This window comes from Gavialis gangeticus, unplaced genomic scaffold (assembly GCF_001723915.1).
Source record: "Gavialis gangeticus isolate Ggan-Ray unplaced genomic scaffold, GavGan_comp1, whole genome shotgun sequence".
NCBI lineage: Eukaryota > Metazoa > Chordata > Crocodylia > Gavialidae > Gavialis > Gavialis gangeticus.
Genome location: NW_017729018.1, coordinates 6,757,377 through 6,770,857, shown reverse-complemented (window position 1 = coordinate 6,770,857; position 13,481 = coordinate 6,757,377). Strand labels below are relative to the sequence as shown.

At 45.3% G+C, this 13,481-nt stretch overlaps 1 protein-coding gene across 1 annotated transcript in view; it reads left to right on the top strand.

Annotated features, from left to right (window-relative positions):
- PLEKHJ1 (pleckstrin homology domain containing J1) overlaps nucleotides 1-11,430 on the top strand; it is an 11,943-nt gene extending 513 nt beyond the window's left edge. Inside the window, exons 2-6 of the mRNA XM_019513332.1 lie at nucleotides 579-646; nucleotides 3,738-3,804; nucleotides 5,963-6,053; nucleotides 6,712-6,775; nucleotides 7,807-11,430. Coding sequence (XP_019368877.1) covers nucleotides 579-646; nucleotides 3,738-3,804; nucleotides 5,963-6,053; nucleotides 6,712-6,775; nucleotides 7,807-7,872 — 356 coding nt within the window. The 3' untranslated portion in view covers nucleotides 7,873-11,430. The remainder of the gene's footprint in view (nucleotides 1-578; nucleotides 647-3,737; nucleotides 3,805-5,962; nucleotides 6,054-6,711; nucleotides 6,776-7,806) is intronic.
- Nucleotides 11,431-13,481: the final 2,051 nt, after the last annotated feature.

Here is a 13,481-nt window from a genome sequence, read left to right as displayed (position 1 = left end):
GGGGCAGTTTGGGGTGGGGGTGAGGCCACATCCTGCGCCCTTGCTGGCCCCTGGCAGCTCTGGTCGCGGGGGCCGTGGGCGAGGGTGGGGAGCTGGTCTTCCCTTCTCCTGGCCGCGGTGGGCGAGGGGTTTGGGAGGTGGGGACGGGCTTGGAGAGCCCCTTGCCGGGCAGTTACAAGACAGTCCCCTGATTCCTCTACCATGGACCGGCTCCGCTGCGGGATCCCAGAGGCTCGGGTGGCCTGGTGAAATCGAGTCACGCTGGAAGGTCCCTGACGTGGGAAGGGATGAACAAGTCCATTTAATCTATGGAGATGGGCCCAAGGGGCCTGTTCCCTTGTCCTGCCACACCGGGGTGGACTGTGCCTCTCTGCCCACACCTGCCCCGGGTCGTCTGACCCCGGCGCTCTTTCCTGCCCGGGGCAGGGGATCAGTGTTGATGATCCAGTGGGTCCCTTCCAACCCTAAAATCTATGAAATGCCCCTCCTGTTTACAAGATGGCTCCTACTCTTCATCCCACAAACCTCAGCTTCTGAACAGTCTTTTTCTCTCTCTCTCTTTTTTTTTTTCTCTCCAGTGCTGAAGAAACGCCTTGTGAAGCTGGTCGTCAACTTTCTCTTCTACTTCCGAACCGATGAGGCGGAGGTACAGGAAACATTTGGTTCTGCAGATTGGGTGCAAGTTGTGTTTAGCGTGGTGGGGTGGCAGACCTGCTATAGCCCTGGTTGTAAAACCCTTTGTAGCATTTGACAAACGCAGTGAAAATACTTAGGCCAAAAAAAGCGACTGCTGTGCCTTCTAACCTTGGCCAATATATTTTAGGTGTTGTGGTCCAAGGGCAAATCAGGAATGTCAAATGTTTGGCCTATGGGCAGCATCCAGCCTGCAGAGGTGGGTTATGCAGTTTGTGGAGCCAGAAACTTGGTGGTGGGGAGAGCAGTTGGGGTTTAACACTGTCACCATGTGCCCTGCTGCCAGAGATGGGTCGTGGTGACAACTTGACTTGCACCATGGCCAGAAGGGACCTAGGGATAATGATTGACCATCGTGTGACTGTGAGCCGTCAGTGTGAGGCAGTGGTCAGCGGGGCAAATGGCACACTGGCACGCATCAACCAATGCATCTCGTGTAAAGCTAAGGAAGTGGGACTCCCGCTGTGCTCAGCACTGGTGAGACCACAGCTGGAGTACTGCATCTGGTTCTGGGCGCGACACTTCAATAAGGACGTGGAGAAACTCGAGCGGTTCCAGAGAAGAGCCACCTGTGTGATCGGGGACTTGCAAGGCAAGCCATACGAGGAAAGGCTGAGGGACCTGGGCCTCTTTAATCTAAAGCAGAGAAGGTTGAGAGGGGACTTGATAGCAGCTTACCGCTATGTCAGAGGAGTGCATGAGGAGCTCGGTGAACAGCTGTTCACTGGAGCACCCCTGGGGAAGACCAGGACCAATGGATACAAACTCCAGGAAGGCCGCTTCAGGCTTAATACCAGGAAAAACTTCTTCATAGTCAGGGTGTCCAGACTGTGGAATAAACTCCTTCCAGAGGTGGTGCAGTCACCTCCCCTGGAGGTTTTCAAGAGGAGACTGGACAGTCACCTTGCTGGGGTAACTTGGCCCCAGTTGTTTTCCTGCCCAGAGTGGGAGCAGGTTGGACCCGATGATCTGCGAGGTCCCTTCCAGCCCCTAACAATCTGTGAATCTGGCCTCTGAGAAGACCTTTGATCTGGATCCAGCTCAAGGGACCAAATGAATTTGATACTCGTGTCTTAAATATATTTCACTGTCACAGGGACTTAGGGACTGTAGTGCTTGCATGTTGGAAATCAGTTAATTTATGGAAACTGAGAGGGTTGGCTATTTTAATCTTCTCCCCTATCAGTAGAATTGGGAGTCCTTTCATAATCTGAAGTTCTGGTCATTTTCCTTAAGTACATCATTGGTTATATAGGCAAGACTAAATTTAATAGGAAAACACATGGGTATCCACATTTTGTTACTATTCCTCCCTTTGCAAGCCGAAGGGGTAGAGCAGGGGAATGGGAGATGAGGCTCCTGTGTCCTGCTCCTGGTTCTGACACTGACTTGACACATGGCCTTAAGCAAGTCATTTTAGATGTCTTTAACATTTCTGTAGAGAACACATAAGTAGACTAGAAAACATTTTGAATTAAAGGGTAGTGTTTTCTCAAAGGGTGCTCTTTGCCATGTTACAAATGATATTTAGTTTTAAAATTTTCCATTTGCTGTCTTTTTCTAAGCCGAGTAAAATGCAAATAGAAAAAATAATAATTCTATTTCTTGTTTGTGCATATTTTCATGCTCTGCTTCCCCAGCTTGGTGCACCAGTATTTGGGTTCCAGACACAACAGTGGAACCTTTGTGTGTTTATGCGGATTTATTTTAATGCACTGATACACTTTTCTTTAAAAAAAAGTGAATTGGAGCTTATATTGTCCTTCTAGCCACACTTGCCTGTCAGATTTGATTTTGTAGAACAAAAAAATAAGCTTTTACCCTCAGTACTGATAATTATATAAAATCCCTTTAATGACACTGAGCAAATAGCAGCTAACGCCTTGTGCAAACATTAGTTGGGGAAGAGACAAAGTTGAACAAAACTGAAACTACCGTTACGCCCCTTCATAAATCCACAGTGCAGCCACACCTCAAATGCTGTGCCCAGTTCTTTGTCTTCACACCTGAAAAAAGATATAGAGGAATTAGAGAAGGTACAGAGAAAGGCAGCAAGGATGATTAGTGGTATGGAGAGGCTTCCATATGAGGAGAGATTGAAGAGTCTAGGCCTGTTGAGTTTAGAAAAGAGATGCTTGATTAGGGACATGGTAAAGGTTTACCAAATACTAAAACGGCAAAGAGAAAGTAGGTAGGGATTTATTATTTACTCTTTTTCAGTTCAAGAACTAGGAGTTACAAAATGAAACTAGTAGGTAATAAGTTTGAAACTAACAAAACAACATTTTTTCACACAGCTTGTTATTAAAATATGGAGTTCATTGCTACCAGATGTTGTGGAAGCTGACAGTTTAGTCAGATTCAAATGGATTGGACAGACTCTTTGAGGGAAGGGGCATCAGTAGCTACTGAACACAGGAGTTAAGGACACAGCCTTTGAATTAGGACTTCCTAGACCTTAAATGCTGGAGGCTGCAAGCGAGAGAGGAACAGTGGAAAAAACCCACTTCGCTCTCCCTTTCAGCATCCACTCTCAGCCAGTGTGTGACACAGGAGACTGGGCAAGATAGACCTATGGTCTGACCGAGTACTTGGCAGTTCTTATGTTCTTACAGTATAATGAAGCTTAATTGCAGAAACAAAGAAATTGGGTATGTGCACCTCCATTAGGTGTAAAATAAATGAGCTAAAAGCAGTTTCAGGTTAGATGCCTAATCTAAAGGACATCTGATGATGTCTTTGGTTTTACAGTTGCTTTCTCCTATCTTTAAAAATATATTTTTTCATTATTATGAAAATTCTGTGCATAGAAGACCATGCCAGGGGGAAATAGTGAAAATAGACGCCATCAAAATCCCTGAGAGTATCTAAGTATCATAAATGCCCTAAAACCTTAGAAATCCTAGTTTCTGTGTTACCTTCTTTGTGTCATATGAGTTGGTTGCTGTCTCCCACATGCTCTTTGCAGTGTCCATTGTGTGTTAGGGAGTTGGCTGAACAATGGCAAAAGGTATGTTAAACTTTCTCTTTGGGTCTTTTTCTAGCCAATTGGAGCTTTGCTGCTGGAGCACTGCAGAATTGCCAAAGAAGAGAGGAACGTCTTTTCAATCAGTGAGTTTGGGATGCAGATTCCCATTCAATTTCTCTGTAGTGGTCAGTCCCATTGTAGTCTCCATCATAGACCCCGTCCATCCTCTGGTGGAAGAAAGGCAACACGTAAAGATGTCTGGACGGTTTATGAGCCATATCACTGGGGGGGGTGGGGGTCAGATCTCAAAGTGGGCAGGTGCGTGCCTGGTCACAGCTTGGATGAGGAATTGCTTGAGGAAAATGTAGCACTAATGATTGCATAGTGGACGCTGTCCTCCAAGCCATCCCATTGCTGTCACTACTGTGCTTTGTAAGAGTCTGAGGTGTGAAGCTTACGAACCTAGCTATTTCATTATTGAAAGGTCACCGTTCCACTTTGTGAATCTGTTTGCTTTATTTGCAATTGTTCTAACTCTCTCCCTGTGTAGTCAACGAGAGAGTATTCTTCACTTCCTCTTCTGACCTGTTACACAGCATTGCTGTGTATTTACTATCTGCTGTGCCTTTGTGCTGAAGCATTTTGTTGCTAGCTGAATTGATCCCTATTCACATTTTAAGGATGTATGGAATTAAGAACCTATTAAAACAGCTTGCACATTTTTATATGGGAGGAAATTCCTCTCTGGGAGGCTATGATATTGAAACACTGCTGCTTCTATGCTGTTAGCTTTATTTTTACCAAAAAGAGAGAGTCTCAGATACACCATCTGCCAGGGATAATCTAGCCCTAGCACTCCCGCCACGCTGTTTGTCCTTGTGTTGATAGCAGCAGCTCCAGCTGGCTCACAGTGTGTCGTCCTTTGTAAGCAGCCTTTCATCCAACAAGTAATCATTGTGCATGAGGTATGTGGCAAAAACAGGATGTTTCCTCCAAGGCCATCACCATATCTGTTGGCCTGGTTGTTAGGCACATCTGCTTCAACGTGCAGTCTCGGCCTCCGTTCCAGCCAGTGCTCCTTCTGCCTGCACGAGACCCTCTTGAAACAGTGTTTGCTCTACAAACCCACCTGGATGCTTGCTGCTGGGTGCACAGCAGTGCCAGCTGCCCTGCAAGATAAGCTTTGTAGTGAAAGCTCATCTTTGCCCAGGCTAATTTTTCCCATAGTATTCCAGTGTGGTGCCTTATTTCCTTGCCTATACCAGATGGACAAGCTTTGGAGGGGGGTGTGAAGGCATGAATGTTATGGATTGAATCTGGGATCCCTCATAGGCAAAGCAGACCATATAATAGTGGCTTTTTAATGTTTTCATTGGTGTCTCAGACCTACTAGCCTGATTTCATACGTGTTACTGACTAGCCAGGAGCTGGTGGTTGTATTACCACCGCTGCCTGGGACAGTGTCCGGTGCAGTGAAAGTGAAAGGTTCCTGCAGTCCATAAACAACCCTGAGCTATCCATCCTTTCCCTGCCAGCTCACTAGAATGACTCATGCCCCTGGAAACTCAGACTTCTTTGTATAACATGCGTCACTTAGCAGAACAGCAGCTGACTGGGCAAATACAGAGTTCATTCAGCTGTACATTTATGTTCTTTACTTTGCATTGCAGGAGTTGGCAGAGGTTCTGCTTTGGCGCTGTCCTGGTTTTGGCTGCAAACCCTCTGCCCTGTTTCCTGCCTATGCAGAGAGAGGAGGAACTAGCTTTCCTTCCTCTTCCAAAACTGCATAAATGCTTCTGTTCGTTACCTGTGCTGTTTTGCAGCCTGTTGGGGGTGGTGACACTGTTTGACCCAGTTACATCTAGGCTCCAGCTGAGAGCTACATGAATTTTGTAGCAAGGAGCAGAGCTGTAGGAACACTCTAATTAATTATGTGGCCTGATTCTGTCTCTGTAAAGAGCAAAAGCTGTCCAGGGAGTTCCTTTCCAATGTGCAGTAGCGGTTGAAAAGCCCTGAAATAAAGAAGGGCTATTTCTGCCTTTGGGGTAACTTAACTTCTCCAATTTGTGTCCTTTGCGTGCACAATACTTTCATCCCTTCTGCATGCAGACATCAAATCTCTTGTGGTTGTTTGCAAAAGACGAGAGAAGTGGGCTTGGTATCTTGGTTAGATTCCAGCTTGTTTAGCTAAATTTTGTCTTGTTATACTTCCTCTGGAGGCTTTTAGCTAGGCTAGGGGAGCTCAGGATAACTGCTTCTGGGGGAGCATTTCTCCAACATCCTTTCTTTTTTAACTGGCAGGTTTTATTGAGGAGCCTGACAGGAAATACTGCTTTGAATGTGACAGTGAAGAACAGTGTCAGGAATGGGTTGAGGCACTCCGAAGAGCCAGGTAGGTCAGTCTGCGGAGCTTTGGTCTCTCTTTCCTGTTATGCTGTTCTCTCTAAATGTACTCGACAGAATACAGCTAACAGCAGGGCATGCCCTGCAGTCGACTTATGGCAGCACTGGGGGATGGAGATCTTATCTTGCCAGCAAGCAGCATCAGGCACAACTGCCTATACTCTGCAGGGGAGAAAGCAAAACCCTGGCCTACCTCTAAAATGACCCCTTGGACACCATCGTTCATGGTCACTGAACATGGAATTGTCTGTGTCCATAGAACCAGCCTTGCTGAATGAGTAAAAGCTTCACTCTTTAGATTACAGGACCCTGGGCTGAATGGTAACACATCTGATGGAGCTATGTGAAGGTATGAGACTTCCTGGATTTAGGAAGTAGGGTTGGAGGGCAAAGGCTCTGCTTACGTAGTGGGAAGGGTGCCACTGCTGATGACTCTTCAAAGTGGTAATGGATCAAAACTGATGGGTCTCATCTCCCCCTGTCCAAAGCCGTGGCAAAGAGCCTGCCCTGCACACAGACCAAAACAGGTGGATTCATTTGCAACAGTGATTGAGCTGAGACCTTCCTTAAAGCTCCAAATAGGCACATGAATTATCCCTTCCCAGACCCCTGCTAAGTGGCTTGTATGGTCTGTTCCTGTTTTACAGCTATGAGTTCATGAGAAGAAGCTTGATTTTCTATCGTAATGAGATTCAAAAGATGACAGGAAAGGTAAGTGCATTTTCCCTTCTCCTCTCCCCACCCCTCAGCCTCTAGGCTGAGATGCGGGCAAAGACTGCTAGTCTTGATTGGAGGGTTGTTGCTCCTTGTCTTCTGTCAAAGCTGGAGCAACCACAAGAATGGGAGGCCCTTTTCCTTTATTTCCTTTCTTCCCTTGAGCTTGTTGCTATCTGTAGGAAAGAGCAACTCTTCAGTAGCTCTGTAGTCCTTGAGGCCACTGGTCTTAGTTTGTAGTTGCTTCAAGGAATTCATTCGACTGTACCAGGGGACTGATGTGCAGGCTGCCTGAGCATGTGGAAGACCTGCTTCTCTCTTAACACTTCAGCCTCACCTCTGAGCAGAGGCACTGGCTTGTGTTGGGTGTTTGGGACTCTAATATTCAGACATTGAAGTTCAGCTGGGATGCTCAAAGAGCCACAGCTCCTGATGCAGTGCCCGATGATGTGAAGCAGGCATGTCATTGTCCCAGATTCCGGCTCTTGACCGATTGAGCTCTTGCAGATTTGATCCTTAGGAAAGCTAGGCTCTGACCAAGTCAGGCAGGTTCTTCTTAAGATACATCTGCCAGGGCACCTGCAGCCCCCACTGCTCTGGAAGTCCTGAGCCCCTGCCAGCTCTCCTTTCTGCTTCTGGGTTTCTTGCTGAAAGAGCACCAAACACTTGGGGTGCCAGTCACCCTACATATGCCCTATGGTATTAGGATGGATAAATACAACCCACCCTACTGACTAATCATGCATCTCCCTTGAGTACTTCTGGACTTGTTCTTGCCGCACCCTGTCCTGTCTGGTTCCTGTTTTCCTCAGGAATCGCTGCTCAGCCTGGAAACTTGTTTGACCTGAATCTGCCTCCTGGCTGCATGTAGTAATGACCTCATGCTGCAGCTTCTCCCAGGAGATGACAGTGCTGTAATTCAGGGTACAGAAATCGTTAAAGGGGCAGTGTTGTCAGCCACCAGATTGATGGTGCTGGCTGTTTGTCTCTTTCTCTCCCTTTATGCTCCTCATGTGCTTCTGCTACAGGATCCCTTGGAGCAGTATGGAATCTCCGAGGAAGCCAGATTCCAGCTGGGAACACACAAACAGTAACCCTGCAGCCTTTCCCTAGGTGGGGAGTAACTGGCATTCAGCTGCCACCCCTGGGGGAGGGTGTGAAAACACCGAGCTCCAGCTGCAAGGAGCAGAAGCTCCTGGCACCAAACCAGTGACCAAGTGACTTTTATTTATTAGCCAGATGATTTTGTCTGAGTTTAAGGGAATTCATTGCACACTCCCACTTTGTCTTCAACCCTTCCTTGTTCCTGTATGCCTGCTGTGTTGATAGAAGTAACAAGAGTCTTAATTAATCACTGTAGATACCAGTTTTTACTTAACTGTGAATCTGCTACACTGAGGAATGTATAGTCTGACCTTGCTCCTGGCCCTTCCACAGCACTCCCAAGCAACAGTGGCATGCTACTGGTGCTGGGGAGAGGGGATGGGCTTCCAGGCTGGCCTGTTTGTCCCACTCCCTCCTCACTCTCCCTATAGAAAGAGGCTGATGGCACCTGCCTGATGCAGTGATCTCTGCTGTTCAGTAGAGGCCTGTGCTGTCAGTGGAGGAAATAACTGGTGTTAAGTGCCAGGTAGGTTGTATTGTGTGCTAGCAGTAGTAGCATTGCTGCTGGGAACAGCAACATCCAGCTCTCCCAGCAGCTGTTTTGGCTGGAGCATGGTCTGCACCTGAACTCGATGGTGAGCAGGATGCTCTCAACTCCTAGGGAAGGAAGGGGGTGGGAGCAGTCTCTTTCAGTGCAGGGGCCCTATCCCCTTCTTCAGAGGGGAGGGACTCTCCAGTTTGGCCATGGCCCTAGAATACTGCTCCCTCTGTAGCCCCCTGGGCCTCTTCCTGCTGCTGCATGTTCTGTTGGCAGAGCTGAAGTGCAGAGGGAGCAGCTGGCACAGGCCTGGGAAGCCCTTCTTCACTTGAACGGCTTCCCCCAGTAGCAACAGGAATCTTTCCCTTGAGCAGGCTGATTTAGAGCATCATGTCTGTATTGGCCACCACTCTGTGCACCAGCAGGCATGATAGATGGCTGGGAGGCCAGGGCACCAGTGTCTCGACTAAAAATGAGTACTTGCTTCAATGCAGTGTGATTTTTTTTTTTTTTTTTTTCCAGCCCAGTACTGCCCAGGTGTGAGCAGTAAAATAAAAAGTCTAGAATCCCAAGACCTCCTTACATGACACAGGCAAAGGTGTGGCGGTTTTGTGTCCGTTGGCTACAAATAGCTGAAGGGGTGAAGCGTTATGACTTACAGTGAAGCAGTTTAAACTACTGGGCCTGTGACCCTGAAGGCACAATCTTTTTACATAAAGTCCCCCCTAAAGGATCTACTAGGGAAGGCCCAAGCTACACTTGTCCTTGTAGCTTCAGACCTATAGGATAAGGATTAGGGAACAGCATCTCTTCCCTCCCTTAACTCTGCATTGATTAGTGCAAGTACAGAAACAGCATCAGACAGTACTTACTACCAGGCACAAGCTCTAGAAAATATATGCTGTAAGCTTCGATTGATACTACTTACCGCACACTGCATTCCAGCTAAACAGCTCCACAGGGCAAGATAACTGGGGTTTAGACTAGAGCATTACTAGAGCCTCTTAATGCAATAGGTCACTGCTCCCTCCAGTATCTCCAATTGATGGGCACCAGTAAGAGCCTTACCTCTGCAGGTGGAAGCATCGATGACATCAGTATCTATTGACTGTTAAATGCGGGAGCCTTAGGGAATCCCCCTGCAGCATAGTCCATCTCCATCCCTGCAATTTGACTTTCAACTACCAGCCTGCCAGGCCATGCCAGTGGGTCTGCTGTCTCAACAGTATTCCATGAAGGCAGAATAAGATCTGATGAACTTAGTGTCTGCTGGCTCCTGACACCGATGGCAGCCTTGTGACAAGCTCTCAGACCAAGTCAGGAATCTTTTGCTGTTAAGATGGGGTTTGCATATGCTCTCTGAGAGGCAACTTAAATGGCCTAGTCTTCCCCTTTTCTAGCAGAACGGCTCTGGTTTCCCTTCCACAATCATAGCAAAGCTACCCCTGCTTTCAAGCAGGATTGTGTTTCACATGCATTACAATCACCTGCTTCTGGCACTGCAGGATGCTCTAGCAACTGGAAAGACTGCCGTTCCGCATAAGCTGAGGGTCAGTTCTACTGACAACAAAAGCAGCTGCAGTGAAACCAGCAACCAGTGATGAAACCAGAGCCCACTGGAGCTAGACTTCAGGAAAGTGGTGTCCTCAGCTGACCTTAACATACTTTTTATTGACCATCACAACTCTTTTCTGCCTTGGCTTTGCTCTACCTCAGTACAGAAGCAAGACAGCAAATTCTCTGACTTGCTGGCAGTGAGCAAACAGTCTTTATCCACTCTGATAAAGAAAAGATGCATTTAAATATGGCCCTCACTGTTTAGGGATGACCTTGGTTTGTCTAGTTATTGTACAGGGGTCTTCATAGTAAGGCTGGCTTTTTGTAGCAGCTACTAAAGTGTCTGCTTATTTCCATCTGAGTTCTTGCAAAGATACCATTCATACTAAAGTTGGAGGCTATACAGAAACTGATGCTTTGAACAAGTGGAGAGCAAGAATTATAAATGTTTCACATCCTGCCACTCAGAGACAACTTTGTCTAAGGTACCGTTACCTACACAAAATGCTGTTCCATCATATTGGAGAATTTCAACTGCCAGAGCTTTTCTTTTGGAAGGGGAGAAGCTGGGCAATGCTGTAAAGCTTCATACCAAATAAAGAAGATCTACATTATAGAAAGATCATACAAAAACTTTGGCCTCTCACTATAGCAAGGCCTCAATCTGAATATCTAGCACAGGTGCTTTTGTGCACTTACCTTTAGAAGCAGCATTTGAAGGTTAGTGCACTGGATCCGTTACTCGTTTCAGTAGGCACTTAGCTCCACACTTGAATTTTTCAAGTCCCAGCAGCCTTTCATCCCTTGTACCTCATGGCAGACAGGTGCAAAAACAGGGGCATAGATCACCACAGCTGCAGGTTACCTTGGCCAGTCAATAACCTTCTGCACAAGTAGTCCACCTCATGCCTTCCCAGTACGAACAGGAACTTTTTCTCCGTAGCCTTGCCAGGCAAGACCTTTAAAACCTGCATTTTTTTAAATGCATACTGTACATAAATGGGCATTTTTTAGGTTTTTTGAGGGGCACATTAGTTGGGATAAAGCAACAAACAGCTCAGTCACTTGTCCAGAGTAAAAGGTAGGTACACTTCACCATTGCTACTTAAACTGAATGTAAAACTTGCCGTGAACTGTTGTTACTTGGGGTGGTGTACAGCCAGTAACTCATTCGACCCAACTAGACAGATTTCCATTATTAGGACACTGGGTTAGAGTTCAGGATTAAGGGAAATGGTAGTTTTGGACACTTCAGATTTGGGAATTTACATTACTGAGGGTGCTTCATAAACAGAAAAGTTAATTTTTTTCATAGTTACTTATTGTCCTTTGTTACATTTCAATGTCTTATTACTCTAAAGAGCATAAGAGGGTACTGCCTCCTTGAAAGTGTACGGAAGCTGTTTATCTGTTGTACAATGAAAGTTTTAAATAAACAGCACTTTTGTTTTAACCTTTTGTGGAGGTGGGAGCTGCTCTGTTAGAAACGCAGGCACATTTTCTTCTACACAAAGCAGTGGTTTGAGGGCAAATCTTATGGGCCCGTGTTCTGAACTCACGCGCTTGTGAGAATCCCACCCCCAGTTAGTTTACATCAAAACACCTTAAAAAAAAAAAAAAAAAAAGGCTTCACTACCTTACTGTACAAACACCAATCTTTGCAGGCATAACTCTGGTAGAGTCCGTAGAGAAACTAGACCACGTTCAAGCATTATCCTTGTCACATGCTGGCCAAATCAAAATGATGGGCAACAGCAGCAGTGAAACTAAAATGGGGACAGTGGTTCCCTACTGAAAAAGTGTAGTTGTATAATATCAGAGCAGGTAGCTGGGCACATTGCCATTGCAGTCCCACTGGACATGCTCACGTGATATTTCCTGAAAAGATCAGTAAGGCTTGTGGACAAATTGCTATCACCTCTTCAGGGCTGCTCAGTATATACTAGTATGTCTCCTGTTGGGATCCAACTTCAGTTCAGGACACCACAAGTAGCACGTTGGCAGATGCACTTTTAAGGATGATGCACTTTAGTCCATAGCTGTAACACTTTCAGCATCTAAAGTGCCTTAGGTGAGTCCTTGCTGAATCAGGGACTCTCTGCTCCTGGCTTCTACCTGGAACCTAGAGACCAACCTAGCAAAGGTTTCTTACCTATTAGCTCCATGAAGCTGGATGACAATGTTAATGACGGAAAATCAGACTAGAATTAGTAGCAGTCTTATTTCATATTGTAAGCACCCAGAGCTTTCTGTTCTTTAAATGCCCTCTAGGCAGGATCTGATGCATTAGACTGAACAGTTCCCTGGAGGGGGGGAGTGTGCAGCATCCCGACTGTCCACAGCTCTGGCCTTCATCGCTAAATGGATTTCTGGCCCAGAACATTCAGTGGGATCTTTGCAGTCGTAGATCTGAAGGATATTGAACACAATCCCCCTTGAAAGGATAAGTGAAAAGAAATGCCCTGCTGAATTAGAGAAGCACCACAACTGTACAATGTATTAAAATACATACACTTTAATATAAAGACAAAACTTCAAAGCATTGTTTCAATTACAAATCAAGATAAAGGGCACAAGAAATTAAAGTGACGGGAGGGGAGAATAAACTAACTTTTACATTGCAGAGAATTAGAAAGGTAGGGTGGAAAATATATATATTATACATACATATATACACACCAGAAGTATTCACGCTAGTTCTATGGAAGAATGAACGGAATGACAGGACAACTTACCGGTATAAAAAAAAAAAATCCAAGGGATAAATTAGGGGAAGTCTGAATTTTAAATAATTCGATTTTATAAGCTAAAATTATATAAACTAATTCCTATTTACTAGGAAACATCCCATATCACATGTTCTAAGCAATAAAATGGGTATTTTTTAAAAATCCATTGACAAATGGATTTTTATTAGTAGTTAAAAGTCTTACTAATCAATTCCTGAGCAACAGCAACTTCATAATCTACTGCATTCCCTGTCAAGTCCCACTCAGCAAGGGCAGACTCCCACTCCTAAAATAACTTGAAGTAGAACAGAGACCCAAAGAGTTGGATTTTCATTTAAAACTGATCGCTTACAGAATAAGTCAATCAAAAGCCAAGCAGGATGGGTCAACCCATTCTACCTTTTCCTTATTAACTCCAGAAACATCACCTTTCAAGAGGACAATTCCACTGCACCGGGTAAGTAACCAGATCTTCCTTAGAATCACAGGGTCACAAACTTGAGAACTTCAGGGGTAATATCGTAAAATTTTTAGAAATCAGATTTTGATATTGCTGCAAAAAAAAAAAACTCAACACAAAAATCTTGAGAGACTGTCACAAACATTAAAATACACTAGAATGAGACTTTCAATTTTAGTACTGGAATTATCCCATGAAGTTCAAAAGCAACAGCATCTTGTATTGCGATATTCAGCCTTAATAGATATTTATATATTTATAATGTTATACGGATAAATAAAATATGGCCCTTTTTTTTTTTTTTTTTTTTTTTTT